Source organism: Stylophora pistillata, chromosome 3 (assembly GCF_964205215.1).
Source record: "Stylophora pistillata chromosome 3, jaStyPist1.2, whole genome shotgun sequence".
NCBI lineage: Eukaryota > Metazoa > Cnidaria > Anthozoa > Scleractinia > Pocilloporidae > Stylophora > Stylophora pistillata.
In genome coordinates, this window is record NC_142521.1 from 41,323,068 (window position 1) to 41,339,258 (window position 16,191).

The following is a 16,191-nucleotide window of genomic DNA, read 5'->3' on the forward strand; positions in this document are numbered from 1 at the left end:
GGCGTGCACATCGACAAATTGCCTGTTCATTTTGAGACCGAAGGGATCGCAATGAAGTGAGATTATCAAGATAATATTCCTGAAAAAAAGACTCCGTGATATCAAATGCTAAATTAGAATAGACTAGGTGCAGTCACTGATTTCGGCGAAGTCCGTTCCCTGAGTTAAAAAGATTCAGTGAAAAAAATTTCAAGTTGGCGCGCCACGCAGCCGGGGCTCTTGGAGTGAGGCGTACGAAAAGTATCCGCACGGTGCGCTAACTGTCAGGAACCAATTTTTTTTTCAGTCATTCTTTTTCATTAAAATTAGAAAAACAGAGCGTTCTTTTATCCAGAGTTGGGTTTGTGTATAACAAATACAGCTTGTAATTAATATAAAAAAAAATTTGCTGTTTCACAATCCCCGACCTTAGCTGCATTTTCTGGCACTTCTGCCTCGTATGAAGAGGGAGAAAACTCGGCCGGGAGATCATCGGCGTCATCTATGAGAATATTCAGTGTTGCGCTTGAGTTAAGTTCAATGCCAGGCCCGCTATCCTGAAGCAGATTATAGCGGATTAGTTCAGAAGAGTACATTCGGTTAGGCGTTGTAAAACCAAGCCAAACGTTAACACAACAGTCAGACAGAGTAGAGGACAAAAAAACCATTGTTAAAGAAGGATTTATTCAATACCACTCGCAAAGTAAAAGCACACTAAGCAGCTCCAAACGCTATAAAACATGAGTTACGAGGTTCGTGTTTGTTTTAGTTTGCATGCTAATCCAGAGCGATTCAAAATGCGATGCCAGTAAACTGTAACTACAAATTACAGCAACTCCAAATTACTTTTCATAAAACATTGAAGATGGCCATAGAAATGAATAAAAGTAAATCGTGTGCACTCGTTCCTTGATTCATTTTAGAAATGAGTGACACTTTTTTTTTTTCAGGGGGTGTGCTCTTTTCTTTATTATCAAAGCAGCCTAAGATCATGGTGCTGTTCTTTAAACTTTCTTCATTATCCTCAACTCGGGTACCCGCATGCAGCTTTGGCGAGTCAGCAGGGACTGGGAATTTGGACAGCGGCAGTTCCAAGAGATATTCTTCGAGTGGTTTAACTGAGACTCTACTAACCTTGGCAAGAATTTTGAGGGTGTAGTTGTTGATGGACTCATAATCCAGTTTTTTGATGACGACAACACTGCCACCATACAAATCAATGTGAAATTTGTCTCCCTGAATAGAAAAATAATATACAAGTAAACTTATAGAGGTTTGTAAAATGCATGTAATCTTCCTCTTTATCGAATGAAACAGGCGGCCGTAAAAGTTTCATAGTTCTTTTATTACAAATCATGCCCAAAGCACTGGAAAGCTATCATTCGAAACGGAACGAAATAAAATTTGAAGACATGAATATGCCATAAAAGATTGCTATTCTAGAAAGATAATTTTTTTTTTTTTTTGCAGTATCCAATCATCTTGTACTTTCCCAATACCGGTAATAAATAGGCACACAGTCTTGAAACGATTATCACAAAAGTTTAATTCCACATGAAAATTTTCTATGCCTGTAAAAGGCACATGTATGCGATTATCCCTTTCACCCGGTTTTTACGCGATTTTCAATAAATTCATAAATCCTTCGTGTTAAAAACTTGCACAGAGGCATGCGGCGCTTTAGAGCCTTGACATCGATTTTTGACTAAACCTGACCGAGTTTTAAACTCAGGCCTCTGGGGCAAGCTATAGTTGCTACGAAAGCAGTTCTTTTGCAGGATAAAATTTCTCACATATATCTTTCGATAACTTATAATGCTATAGAAATTATTAAGATTAACCAGTGAACCTACCACATTTCCTTCCACGATAGTAAACTGAATCAGATCCTTGGCCGGTGGGTCCGGCATATCTGCGTCAGTTGCTGTCACAGTGAATATTGTACTTGTTGAACTGATGTCCTGCAGTCAAAAGAGAGTGCTTTTGAAACAGCAAGATAAACCTTATCATTACTTAAAATCACACTCCGGAGACACAATCTGGGTACTCACTGACTGAGATGGCCGAACGGAGAAGCATTAATTTGGCTCCAATTCAAGCCCCAGCGAACGGAACGAGTGACTGGGTAGTAGCGAGATTTACACTTCATGATTGACAGCCCAATATTTCCAGTCTGGCTTGATCTGACTCAATCCCCGGCGGCCACTTTGTCATATGACCACTGCTCTTACTCTCTCTTCGTTTCTTTCTGCATTTTGCATTTCGCTATTTTTTTTTCGCGGATTGCATACTTTTATTCTCTTATTTAATCCATTTCAAAGTCAGCTTTTACACATCACACAAATATTCTCTCTTTTCCACTATATAAATCGCGATTAAAATGCATTACTAGAAGCTCTTCTTTCCAAGCCCTTTGCGCAAGGCATAAAAATCAGCGGAAAACTTTTTTGCACGGCACCAACTTATCTTTCCCTGAATTTTCACAACTGATTAAGCGTGTAATCTTAAAAAGATAATTGTCTGGCACAGATCAAGCTTAGCTCTTCCCGTATATCTTTGTGTATTCTTAAACCAAGATCTTGCGCATTTCATTCTGCCATGAATTTAAAGATTTTGTTCGTATAACCCTGAGATGCCTAGAAACATGAAGATGTTGATTAAACGACTCGCTATAGCTTGGTGTCAAATCTCACCTCACTGATCCTTTTTTGATAAGGAGTATTCTGAAAAACAGGCGTGTTATCGTTGATGTCCTCTATAGTAATGGACACCGTCGCGGAAACCTGAAAAGATCACATATTCGAAATAAGTCATAAGCCAAAGTTTGTTCGTTTGCGACGGCTTTGTTTATATATAGCTTGTTTTCTTGTGTTTTGTCCGTTTATTTGTTACTTTGTTTTAAAAGCTGACCTACCTGTCGAAAACCCGAAAAAGCGAAACAATGCTTCCTTTATTAGGTCATGGTTTATGTACTTGATTTTACGATTCTTTTACAACATTTCGGTTAACTCCCACTCACGGCTCCTCGCTTATTCGAATAAAAGGACACTAAAACATTGCATCGCAGGCACGTGGAACAAGGCCATACTGCTTTTGGCGTAAAATACGTGCCACATACACTTGGTTTGGTTATGTAATAGACAAACGAAATCACTTATAAAGTCAATCAAATTAAGAAAAATTAAGGAATCATACAGTTTCCAATACTACCTTGGCCGCGGGTCCATTGACATTATCGTAAGCGTACACTGTGAACTGGATACTTTGGTCTGGAGAAGTCTGTTTTGAAAGGAAAAGAGAGCAGTTATGTCCTCGTTGCATTTCTCGATTTATCAATGCATTTCCTCCACTTAGGTTTTTCCTAGATTGAAAGCAAGCACATTTGTTTGAATCTGTAAATCTCAGAATGCTAGGCCTTTTTACAAAGAAACTAAGATAACTTTCGATCCAGCAACAACAAAATAACAAAATTGATTTATTATTCTGAGCAATCAAATACTTATCTAACAATCCCTACCCGCAAAATAGCGAAGCTAATCGAGGCGGGAGGGAAACAAACATTAAAATAAATTCTTCAATAACATGTTTTGAACAGAGGAAATGACTCCGAGAGCATGCGTATACACGAACAATGAAAAACAGTACGATAAGGTATGAGCCAATTATGTATCACACCTTACAACTGGAATAACATTACAGGTGAAAAAACAACAACAACAACAGCAAATGTTGCTAAAAAGATTATAATTTTCTAAATTTATCAACTAAAGTATGGACGTCAACATGACAGACCTACCTCTCTGTCAATGACTACATTAGAGGTTATCCACCCACTAGACTGGTCGATGCTGAACTTTCCGTCGGCGTCTGAGGCAATTTCATAGCTGATCGTATTTCCTTCTGCATCTGTGGCAGATACTTGAGTCACTCTGGTGCCTGCGAAAAAATAACTTTGTTTTAAACTTTTCCGCATCAAATCGTACTTTGGCTTGAAAGACAAGACTTCAAGTCAGTTTTGCTAAAATCAAAAAGTTAATAAATAAAACAAACAAACAATAAAACCACGAGAAGGAAAAAAATAATCAAGAAACGAAAGAAGTGAAATTTAAGAAACATTTTCGATACCATCAGTATTCTTGGGAAGAAGTTCGTTTGTAGCATCGTGGTTTGTTATCAAGCTTAAGGATTTTATTGTAATGGAGACTTACACTGGGAAGCTCTAACCAGTTCACAAAATTCTGTTTGGCGCAGTGAAGCTACATGCAACACGAATTTCCCGCCATCTCATGCGGGAAAATGCACCGATTCGCATAACGGTATTTCAGTTATTAATAGTTGAAATAGCGAAAAAAGGATAAGTTAAGATAAATAAGTGTGGAAAATCGTATATGTAAGAAAATGATGAAAAACAATAAATATGTGAATGAGAAGTTTGCCACCGAGAAATGTGAAAAGGTATTCTTAATGAAAACTTGGTGCTTGCAAGAATCAAGAGTCTTATCTTTTGGTTGCATCTCATGACTAAAACTTACCATTGGGTTCTTCCTCTTTAAATGTTGCAATAAACTGATTTTCACTAAACTTTGGCCTTTGATTGGGCTGAGCTGAAAGTAAGGAACCGAAGAAAAATTACATTTAATTTTCAGTAAACTCAGTAATACTAAAAGACGTCCATTCCGTCTCCCGAACTGCTTCAGCTCTCCCAGAAGTATATCATTAATTAATCCCTGAGTTCAGTACAATTTGCAGTCTCACTGAACACCGTTGTCGAGCAGATAAACGATGGGAAGAAAGGAAAATATAAACTAGGGAATGTTTTGCTTGATTTTTCTTCAAATTTTCAAAGCAAAAATTGTATGAAATGTACGATGGACAGTTAGGAACATGGTAGTGAGGGGATAAATAATGACAGTTTTAATACTCAGGCATGTTTATCAAGATGTTGGCTAATAAATCAGTTTTCATATTTTAAACTGAAACTGCACCTTCTTTAAAGATCTTTCATCGAAAGTTAAGGCCGGTTTTCACGATTGCATACTTAAATTCACTTTAAGGTCGATACACATTTGCAATTAACATAGTTCGAAAAAGCTGTGACTTCAACAAAACAAAATGAATATTTTCAAAGTACATGAATTGTCCAGTCTCGAGCTTTCTTTATGCTCTAGTCAGGAGTCGTAGTCTACTTCAGAAAAAGAATACTTTTTTTTCGGCTCTAGGAACTTCAAAACCTGTTTCATTTTTAAGTATTTACCATTGAATGAAATAACTCAATCGACAGGGCTGGCATCCGCGGGATGCCATTCAGTGGGCGATACTATCAACCGATTTACGAAGCCACTTGTTGGGAGAAAGGCGAAAGTTTGGGGTTCTTCAGTCTTGCTCGCACAGGAATATGATCGCAGTTTAGAAAAATTAATTGTATTTGAACCTGTGTATAATATAAAAAGAAAGAAATAATCCTCGTAGGAGAGCGGAAAATAGCTGGAAAGAAATCTGAAATGATTAAGACTTCCATGGGTTTCGAACCGTGCTTCAGATCAGCTTTGCGTTTTTTGTGAAGTAAATTCTCATAGGTTCATTTCTTTACCTGTTTACCTTCATGTTTTTACTTTGATTTTCTTCTTTCAATGATCTCGAATCTTTTCAGATAACATCACACTTAAAAAGTTACCGGTGAAAATTATTGTTCACCAAGTTTTCTTTTCGTGTATATGGGATTTTCGAATGCATGTTATGAAAGAAAAACAAGTTTGGAAGAATTAAGATAGACAACATGTTGAAGTAAGAGGAACTTGATCAGGATTAAATTAGTTCAGATGAACTTATAGCTCTGGCCCCGGTTGTTCGAAGGACGGATAACGCTATACACTGGATAAATCTCTATCCGGTGGATAGCGCTGTACGTTCTGGTAACACTTATCCGCTGGATAGCGATTTATCCGTTGGATAGCGTTATCCGCCCTTTGAACAACCGGAGCCTGATCAACAATAAAATATTTTCCAATGATCTAATTATAGGCGAAGAGCCTGATTTAAAGCAGAGTGGGAAAAATGTTTCAGCTAAACTCCTCTTTGCCGAAGAATACCTTCAGTTGAAATCAAATTACGCTCATCTAGGTTTATAAACTTCATCAGCACCAAAACACGCACTTTACATACCTTGAAGACGCTGAGCCAGATAAAGAAATGAAATCAACAGAAGGTGCAAAAGTTTTGCAGTAAGATACATTTTTGCAACCAATGAAGGTCTCAAAAGAGGTCGACGTGAAATCAAATCGAATCCCTTCGACCCAAAAGTATTTTTTTTCAGTTTTCCTAACACTTTTAAATTACATTTACAAAATTCCTGAAAAATTATGTCATTTAAGTTATCATTGTAAACAGCTTGTGGGAGGCATCTTCTCGTAATCGCTAACAAACCGCATTCTGTTGATAGGTTACTGCGACAATAATGTATCATTTACCGTCAGATTATTATTATTGGTGTAAACTTGGAATAATTATCGTTGTTTGGAAATGATAAAATGCCATCAATTCGAATATAAGAGTTTCGAAACTTCTTTGACAGAGCTAAAGTTTGAATTTGGATTCTACACATTTGCGATGAACTGAAATGATGGAACAGAAAATTTGAAAAAGCGAAGTTTGTGATGAAAACACTCGTCCTTCCTTGATTTTTCTTCTTTTTTTTTTTTTTAAATGCACTTCCTTCTTTCGTTTTTAGGAAACCATGAATAATTGAAGATGTTTAAATATTTATCGTAACGAATCATCAAGCTCGTAATTATATCCCGCAGCGAAGGGTTATCAAGCAATCATTTATGTTGAAAATAGAGAATAATTGATGTCCTTTATTTAAAGGGGTGTAGCAATCTATATATCCAAATAGCGACATAATTTACACCCAAAGATCTTAGTCCGAAATCCATTTGTCTCTATAAAATAGCAGCATCTGAATTCAATTTCATTATTGTTTTTGGTTTTAGCCGTTTCGAGGAATGAAGGAAAGTTATTTCAACTTTTAGATCGTTTCATTCATTGCGCCAAAACGGATTTAGTTGTGGCATAGAAATTCTCCCTTCGTGTTGCTGTATTTCACATGAGGCAAACGAATTAATACCAGAAGAAGTTGTATTGGTTGGGTTAGAAGAAACAGAAATGACGGCGTCAAACATGGCTCTCGATAATTCACCTTTTTTGCTGTTTCCTTTCCTTTTATTTTCCTTTTTTTTTTTTTTTTTTTGTTGTTAAACAGATGCATGCTACGAACAGGTAGGATTTTTGTACAATCTCTTATGCGTAAAATCTCATCCTTCACTTTCCAAAACCTCTTAAAGGTCAGTTGGCACTGGGAAATATGGATTCAATGATTGATTGCCAAATAGCAGAAAAAAAAACTGTTGATTTTGCTAGGTTAACTTATATAGATGTCAAGATGTACGCGCATCTTCGTTCAGTACGCGTTTGCCTACCCATAGTCCTCTGTTGTGCTCACGTAATCGGTGGGGTGGTTCTGGGTATTAGAGTACAAAATCGAGTGCCCCTGGGTACTAGAGTAAAGATGGCGAGTTCGTCGAGTGTACCAAGTGATATATATCCACATATTTACTCATTTTTGTTGCAAAACAACCTGCTCAAAACTGCAAAAGCATTTAAAGCGGAAACAGTAGTGGTAAGTCTATCTTTCTTGAGGTAGCCGATGAATAAATCGCTCTGCTGTGAGGAATGTCACCCTTTAAGTTCCGTGAATTTAAAGAGTTCGATCTCTTCGGGTCGTACACGTGCTTGTTGAAGGAAGTACTTTCTTGTTACCAACATGCTGCTTACTGCTGTCGACAAGTTATGCAAATAAACAAACGGTGGCAATAACTACGTACTAACAGAAATTACGACAACTAAACTGCACTATGACAGGTTTTCAACTTTCCTTGGTGTTGTTAAATTATGTTGCAAACACAGTACACGTGCAAGGCACTATGAAACTGCGAAACTGCTGACAGTGTTAAGTTCGCCAAACGTAGATTTTGAGTCCGATCTGATTTTCTCGGCAGCATGAAGGACTACGCACCTAAGCACACTTAAAACAAACACGATGCCCTGACAACGATTTTTTTTTGTGCTTCAATCGCAGTTTATGATACATATATACGGTCTTATTTTTCGTCTTTTAATTAATGTATGGAGTGCGTGTTGAGTACATCTTATCAGACACACGAGCAAAGAGCCTTCTAACTTTCAGATTTTATATTATTGACTCTCAGATGTGCAGTTAATCAGCAAATTGTCACTAGCCTAAAATTGTAGGCTTTTATCTCGTTGTCCAGTTGTTGTGCAATTGTCACCGGTATACTGTGGGAGCGGTTTTCTTTCAGTCCCCTCAGTGGCAAGAGTTCCATATAACCCCATACATTAATTATGCATAGAGTGTTGCAAAGAAACCTTTATATTTAGTCTTTCTGAAATGAATGTATAATTAATGTATGGGGTTATATGGAATTCTTCCCCCCTCGGCTTATTACCACTGATATTCTTTCAATTTCATGTTTATCATCCTGTTGTGTCACTGTGGCTTGTACTACTGGAGTTCATCTTACTGCCTAGATCCTGTTTTAAAGCTTCCAACTCACCTTTTTTCTTGTTTACAACAGGATTTATCTCAACCCCATCAGGAAAGTGATATTCTTGAGTGGTTCAAGGCTTTCTTAAGGTGAGATTTAACTGTATTTCTTTAACCTACCAAAGACAATGTGGTTGGCAAGAGTATTTTAGGGAGACTAAGTTGGAATGCTGTGATCGTCAATGAACCTTTTTACTCCCAAGATCTCATTATTAATTCTCTCTACTGTCTGCCATACAGTTCTCATGATGCTAGTAGGGAGAATTTGGTATGGGATCAACTAATCTCCTAATGGATCATTTTTCTTTATTCTCATCACTGTTTTGCTTGATATTGTATGGAGAAATTCTGTCTTGGTCACTCTTGGAAGTTAGAGGGATAACCATTCCATCCGAGGGTACTAAAATTTCATTGCTTATAGAAGAAAAAGTAGAAGCTTTTGCTGCTTTTTGCATTATGTTATTTTTATAGAATTTTTGTAATTTTGTTGTTCTAGATCAAATCCAGCTCCTTTGAAAAGAAAATTAAATGGAATTAGTAAAGAACCAAAATCCAAACGTCAAAAGACCCAGAAATCAAGTTCAGGTGAGATAGTTTCTATCTGTTAATTCTGGCTCATAGTAGTGCGGTTACATGACTTTATGGCTTACATGCTGGCGTCAGTAGTCAAGTCACAAGGATGAGGTAAGGGCAGGAAGTTTTTGAAAGCAATGTGTGGCAGAGAAAATCTTCAGCACTGGCAAACTGAAATATTTAACATTTGTTTGCCAAGGGTAAAATAAATATTGTTGAATGATCCCCGAGATGAAGTTGAGAGAATTATTCAACAATCTTCACAGAGCCTTAGGCAAATAACTGTTTTTGTATAATTAATAATGTGCCTTCGAATTCTGTGTAAATTGTAAATTGTAAATTCTGTTACAATTGTTTGAATTACTCGTATCCCGAAGAGCAGGTAGTTTCCAGTAGAATTTTACAGTTTCATTAATCCTATCAGCAAAAGCTTCATATCGTTCTTTTGAAAAGTGTTACACCAAACTTACTAGCATCTTTTGTGCCCTTCAGAATTAGATTTTCCTCTCTCACATTTACTACTTCCTGCATAACATTGACAAAATGTAAGACTGCCATTTTGAAATTTAGTGCTCCTGCTAAAATCACCCTTTGTAAGGTGATTACAGCAAGTTATGATCTAATCCTCAATCAATCAGAGTGCATCATCTCTATAATCTCCAGAACACTGTAGTTCTCATTGAGACTGGTTCCGTCCCAGAAGTGATTGATATCAAATTTCTTTCTTCAATAGATAGACTAACAGTTCTCTTTTATTTCCAAAAAAAATTATGAAAATGAATTTTGGGTTCAGTGTGATACTGTTGCAATCTTTTCTGTTTTTGGAACAGAGTCATCTAGTTCTGAAGATTCAAGCTCTGATGAAGATGAACCTGTGAAAGCAGATACTAAAACAAGTGAAAAACTTGAAAACAAACAGGCTAAGTCCCAAGATGGCAGTTCGACTGAATCAAGCTCTGATGAAAATGGAGGAAAAAATACAGTACCTGTAAAAGTTAATGGTAAAGTTGCAATCAAGAAAACAAAACCCAAAGATAAAAGCTCATCTGAATCAAGTTCAGAGGAGGAAGGAGCAGCTAAGGAAACTTTTACAAAAGTGAATGGAAAAAAAGTGAGTCAGAAGAATAAACAAGAAGATGATAGTGCATCTGATTCAAGTTCAGAGGAGGATGAAGCAGAACAAAATGCAACCCCTGCAAAATTAAATGAAAAGAAAGAGAATCAAAAGCGAAAACCCAAAGATGAAAGCTCTTCTGAGTCCATTTCAGAGGAAGAGGAAACAGGGAAAAAGGCAACTCCAACAAAAGTGAGAGGAAAAACAGCAAACCAGAAGAAAAAGCTAGAAGATGAAAGCTCATCTGAGTCAAGTTCCGAGGAAGATGTAGTAGAGAAAAAGGCAACTCCAACAAAAGTGAGTGGAAAAACAGCAAGCCAGAGGAAAAAACAAGAAGGTGAAAGCTCATCTGAGTCAAGTTCCGATGAAGAAGGAACAGAGGAAAAGGCAATTCCATCAAAAGTCAATGGAAAAAAAGCAAGCCAGAAGAGAAAACAAGAAGATGAAAGCTCATCTGAATCAAGTTCTGATGAAGAAGGAACAGAGAAAAAGGCAACTCCATCAAAAGTCAGTGGAAAAAAAGCAAGCAAGAAGAGAAAACAAGAAGATGAAAGCTCATCTGAGTCAAGTTCAGAGGAAGAGGAAACAGGGAAAAAGGAAACTCCTACAAAAGTGAGTGAAAAAACAGCAAGCCAGAAGAAGAAACAAAAAGATGAAAGCTCATCTGAGTCAAGTTCAGAGGAAGAAGGAACAGAGAAAAGGGCAACTCCAACAAAAGTCAATGGGAAAAAAGTAAGCCAGAAGAAAAAACAAGAAGATGAAAGCTCATCTGAGTCAAGTTCAGAGGAAGAAGAAACACGAAAAAAGATACCTCCTACAAAAGTAAGCGGAAAGGAAGCAAACCAAAAGACAAAAGCTAGAGGTCAAAGCTCATCTGACTCAAGTTCAGAGGAAGAAGAAACAGAAAAAAAGGCAACTCCAACAAAAGGGAGTGGAAAAACAGCAAACCAGAAAAAAATTAAACCAAAAGATGATGTTAGTTCTTCTGAGTCAAGTTCAGAGGAAGAGGAAACAGGGAAAATAGATAAATTACCAGTAAATAACAAAAATAACAAGAAAAAAGGAGACAGTTCTTCGCAATCTAGTTCAGACGATGATGAATCAGCTATCAAAAATACAAAGTCAAAAATGGACAAACAAGAGAAAAGCAAGCAGAAAGAATCATCAGATGACAGTTCTAGCTCAGATGAAAGTATGGATATTTCGGTAGACACATCAAAAGGAGCCAAGTCCACAAGTTCTTTTAGTGAATCATTGAAACAGGGAGACAACATCGATGAAAGTATGGACACAGATGATGAAAGTTCAAGCTCAGCTGAAGAAGAAGAAAAGGCTAAGAAAGTTGACAACATAAAAAGTGCTAAAAAACAACGAAATGGAGAGGCTAAATCTTCAGACGAAAGTTCCAGTTCAGATAATGGAGAGGAATCCTCAAAAGTTAAAAATGTGAAAGGCACTCCAAAACAACAAAATGGAAAGGCTAAATCTTCAGATGAAAGTTCCAGCTCAAATGATGAAGAGGAATCGTCAAAAGTTAAAAATGTGAAAGGCACTCCAACACAACAAAATGAAAAGGCTAAATCTTCAGATGAAAGTTCTAGTTCAGGTGATGAAGAGGAATCGTCAAAAGTTAAAAATGTGAAAGGCACTCCAAAACAACAAAATGGAAAGGCTAGATCTTCAGATGAAAGTTCCAGCTCAGATGAAGCGGAGGATACTTCGAAAGTTAAAAATGTGAAAGGCACTCCAAAACAACAAAATGGAAAGGCTAGATCTTCAGATGAGAGTTCCAGCTCAGATGATGAAGAGGAATCCTCGAAAGTTAAAAATGTGAAAGACACTCCAAAACAACAAAAGGGAAAGGCTAAATCTTCAGATGAAAGTTCCAGCTCAGACGATTCTGATGCGGGGGAGAACAGTAAATTGAATGAAGCAGCCAAGTCCAAGAAGAGGAAAGCCAAAAAGGAAACAACTGGTGGACCACAAGGTAATTACGTGTATTTGTGATTTGTTGTGCATTTTTTAAACATGCAACATTAACTGGGTAGTTAGATTGTCTAATTGTCCTGGAAGGCAGCTTTGTGTATGTACATTCATTTGATGGTTCTTATGCGTCCTTTTCTTGTGTGACAAAAAGAGACTTCTTCTCAAGGTAGAAAATTAAAACATTCCTTTTTTGCTAGAATTCAATTTAGTAAGTTCAGAAATTTCGTTGAGAGCTTACAACTGGTGAAACTCACTGCCTACCTCTCTGAATTCAATATTACCAACAGTAAAATTCAAACTTTCATTACATGTAGCTGCCTTATTAGCAGTTTTTGCCATGTACTTCAAAACTTTCTGAAAACCCCTTTAACTGAAAGATTTGTTACCAGTTGAAAATTTGCAGAAGTATTTTTGTATGGGTGCTTGATTTTTATTGACAAAGAAAATTTTATTTTTCATATTTTGGAGAACTGACAAAGGGTCAAATTTTTACTGTATATAGTGCAACTGACAAACCAATTTGTTTTTGCATACAAGGCTGTTGATACGCGACGGTATTTTTGCATCAGGTGAACAATTTTGCGTAGTCTTTTTTTTTCATTTTCTTAATACTTCCCAGTTGTCAATGTGCAGTGTGTATGCATGCATGACTTAACCACCTCAGTTATCGGACATAATCCACCTTTAACATGATCTTTCAGCATCTTCCACTCCAATAGTTACAAATTCCAAACAGAAAGGAGGAAGCAAGGTGAGACAATGTGAAGCTTTGCAATAATCTCACGCAAATTTTATGCCACTGTATAAGAAACTTTTAAAAATGTGTAATTTGTAAGATAAACATAACACAGGAATGCATAATTGAAAACAATTCTTTTTCCTTGCATAAAGATCTAAGTAAGTATGATCTGCACATCATGAAAACTTTGAGGAAAATTTTTTTGTATTTAAAGAGAGCATTTTACCATTTGAATCAGCAATTAATGCCCAAAAGAGCTGCTAGATCCACAAAGCAAGCAATGCCTGAAGTTTAAAAGGGTGGCCCTATTCAATGGAACGATAGAATGATGGAATGACAGATTATCCTTTAACATGGAATGCTGGAATATTAGAAATGCAGATTGCCTTGTTGTATGAAACTAAAGTCTCACAAATATGGAATTGAAATGAAATAAGAAAATAATTCATAATTAAGAGGCACAATTAAACATTGTTTTAACTTTTTTTCTCTTTCTCCAATTCTTCTTTCTGTTCTTTCTTGGTATGATGTTTGCAACTGACAGTAGTGCTGATGCCACCAGCGGTACAGTTGTGCAATTGTAGGACTGTTTTGTCTACGACTCAGCACTTATGTCAGTGAATCATTTTCAATTTAGACAAAAACGCCTTTTAGAAGGGTAAGAGAAGAAGAAATAGCAGTAGACCCCAGGCTACAAGATAACAGTTTTGAAGCAAAGGTGAGAAAAAGAGTACAATTTGAACAGGAACAGTTACTTTAAATACTCTCGTAAGCCCCCCCCCCCCCCCCCCAGACTAGGGGAATTATTAGAGAGGGCACTTATTTTAGAATGGCTAGGGAAATATTCAAAACTCTTTGAAGATTGTTTAAACCTAGATTATTGTAAATTGTGCTTTGCACAACTTCATCCAGTGTATAGACCATGAGGCTACTGCTGCAGTCAATGATAAAATAGCTAAAGCAAGTTAAACCAGTAGTGTTTTAGTGACCATTGTAGAAAAGTTCGAGTGATTCAATGAGAGAGGTTTGACCAAATGCAGTCCGTACAAGTTAAAGCTATTTTCCCTCTTTCATGTTCCTTCTCAACTTTCTGTTGTAGTATGGTTCTAGAGGAGACTGGGGCGAAAAGGCCAACAGAGACCTCAAACAAGTGAAAGGTAAGGTGTAAAATGTTAATGAGGAACAAAAGGTAAAGGAACAGTTTACTCTTGACCACAATTTCTCAAGCCACTTGAGTTTATTCCAGTTTTTGCTGCATGTAGTGAGAAGAGGGGTTGTGGGTCCCTATGTATGGGATGCTAGCTCATGGCAGGTTGCTATCCACCCCATTCCTTGTCATTCCTTAAGGTTTTTCTGGCAACTTGTTGTGACTCTTTTGTGTTCCTTGGTGGATAGAAGCACCACAAAGATGTAGTTTCTGGTTCAAGAACTCATTGCAATAACCTAGTCGTGGTCAGCACCCAGACCTCCTGACCCATTTATGGTCAGCACCCAGACCCCCTGACCCAGCTATGGTTAGCACCCAAGCCACTGACCCAGTCATCTTTAGCACCAAGGCCTCTTGACCCAGTCATGGTTACCACCCAGACCTCTTGACCCAGTCATGGTTACCACCCAGACCTCTTGACCCAGCCGTGGTTAGCACCCAAACCTCTTGACCCAGCTGTGGTTAGCACCCAGGCCTCTTAAACCAGTCATGGTCAGCACTTAGACCTCTTAACCCAGTCATTGTCAGCACCCAGGCCTCTTGACCCAGTCATGGTCAGCATCCAGGCCTCTAGACCTAGTCATGGTTAGCACCCAGGCCTCTTGACCCAGTCATGGTTAGCACCCATCCCCTTTGGGGATGCTCCCCTTTCTGGGAAATGAAGTTACAGCAAAAGCAGTTACCACAAAAACAAACTAATCAATTATGTTCAAGAAAGGGTATGAAGATAGGTTACCTAATAACTGTTTGTTTTTGTTTCCAGGCAAATCCTTCAGACATGAAAAAACCAAGAAGAAGAGGGGAAGTTATCGTGGGGGACAAATAAATACTGGAATTAACTCGATCAAGTTTGATAGCGACTGAAAACAATGTGAAATTCTCTTTTTTGTGTGTCAGTTGCTTTCAGACAGAGTGTTATTTGAAATTAATGTTTATAGATAATGTAAAAGAAAGGCGTAAATTTCGTGCAATTTAGTGAAATTTAGATACAAACTTATCTAATCATTATTCTAGCCTAGAGGAAAGACTGGTATAGGAGCAGTAAGGTTCTTGAATTAGCCCTTATCCGATTTTGGACACCAGTGGCGGATTTCTGATTTTGGACACTAGTGGCCGATTTCCGATTTTAGATACTGGTGGCCGATTTCCGATTTTGAACACTAGTGGCCATTCTCCGATTTTGGACACTAGTGGCTGTTTTCCGATTTTGGACACTAGTGGCAGATTTTGGATTTTGGACAGTAGTGGGATGCAGCAGCAGTAGCCACATGCAGTCTGAACTGCCTATTTTTTACGATAGATCTCCTGGGAGAACATAAACAACTCCTGAGCATGCGAACAAAAACGCTTTACAAACAAGTGGCTGCGATTTTGTCTCCTTGTTCTTTTTGGGTCTCTGTACCTACCCTCCCATTCCTCTAAACTATGGGCAGTCTGCTTTTCGGCGAAGTTCTTTGCGCGAGAACAAAAAAAGAGTGAAATAAAATTGATGTTCGAGGGGTCACGTTAGCACTCCGCGCGGGGCTCGATCTAGGAGTGAGTGGGCTCACATGATTTTATCGCTTACTTTCTTTGACTCGTACGACAGAAGTGGGAGAAAAGGAGGGACTGGTCTCTAACCTAATAGTCCCTTGAACGACAGAGAGAGAAAGTTGGGTCACACAATCGCAATTTGTGTGGCACAATTGTGTTCGTAATTATTGCATGGCACAACAATGTTCGGGATTTCGAGCTGACTGTAGAAATTATACTGAACAGGAAGAATCGATCAATTGATCTAAAGTTTTCCGGAAAGGACAAATCGATTTGCTGAGATTATCTAAGGCAAACAACTCTGATATCACATTTAATATCCAACTGACCGTTTTGGTTTAGAGTTCTTTGTATCCTTACTGTGTTAGCTTTGGGTTTTATGTTTACATTAAAATTCGTTTTCTTTCTTTTGTTTTGCCATGTTTGTTTTTGTTTTCCCT

At 37.6% G+C, this 16,191-nt stretch overlaps 2 protein-coding genes across 3 annotated transcripts in view; one reads left to right on the top strand and one right to left on the bottom strand.

Moving 5' to 3' along the window:
- Positions 1–6,313, bottom strand: part of LOC111328931 (cadherin-23-like) — a 63,487-nt gene extending 57,174 nt beyond the window's left edge. Inside the window, exons 1-8 of the mRNA XM_088754385.1 lie at positions 6,142–6,313; positions 4,512–4,583; positions 3,776–3,915; positions 3,190–3,258; positions 2,673–2,762; positions 1,833–1,940; positions 1,114–1,215; positions 408–536 (exon numbers count right to left, since the gene is read on the bottom strand). Coding sequence (XP_088610511.1) covers positions 408–536; positions 1,114–1,215; positions 1,833–1,940; positions 2,673–2,762; positions 3,190–3,258; positions 3,776–3,915; positions 4,512–4,583; positions 6,142–6,211 — 780 coding nt within the window. The 5' untranslated portion in view covers positions 6,212–6,313. The remainder of the gene's footprint in view (positions 1–407; positions 537–1,113; positions 1,216–1,832; positions 1,941–2,672; positions 2,763–3,189; positions 3,259–3,775; positions 3,916–4,511; positions 4,584–6,141) is intronic.
- A 1,186-nt stretch (positions 6,314–7,499) lies between these two features.
- On the top strand, positions 7,500–16,161 carry LOC111328959 (uncharacterized). Of its 2 annotated transcripts, XM_022933515.2 has the most exons (8): positions 7,500–7,654; positions 8,631–8,689; positions 9,096–9,184; positions 10,003–12,273; positions 12,974–13,023; positions 13,649–13,729; positions 14,111–14,168; positions 14,982–16,161. In XM_022933515.2, the coding sequence occupies exons 1-8, from the start codon at positions 7,544–7,546 to the stop codon at positions 15,080–15,082; spliced, it is 2,820 nt and encodes a 939-aa protein (XP_022789250.2). In that variant the 5' UTR covers positions 7,500–7,543; the 3' UTR covers positions 15,083–16,161. The 2 variants fall into 2 exon arrangements, with proteins under 2 accessions (XP_022789250.2, XP_088608364.1); XM_088752238.1 differs by lacking the exons at positions 14,111–14,168; positions 14,982–16,161 and having other exon boundaries at positions 13,556–13,694.
- The last annotated feature ends 30 nt before the right edge of the window (positions 16,162–16,191 follow it).

What these genes read in the sequence shown, in the direction of transcription:
- LOC111328959 (XM_022933515.2), top strand. Translation starts at nt 7,544, where the DNA reads ATGGCGAGTTCGTCGAGTGTACCAAGTGATATATATCCACATATTTAC. An exon ending in TTAAAGCGGAAACAGTAGTG is followed by an intron (nt 7,655 to 8,630) that starts GTAAGTCTATCT and finishes TGTTTACAACAG; the next exon opens with GATTTATCTCAACCCCATCA. An exon ending in AACAGAAAGGAGGAAGCAAG is followed by an intron (nt 13,024 to 13,648) that starts GTGAGACAATGT and finishes TTTTCAATTTAG; the next exon opens with ACAAAAACGCCTTTTAGAAG.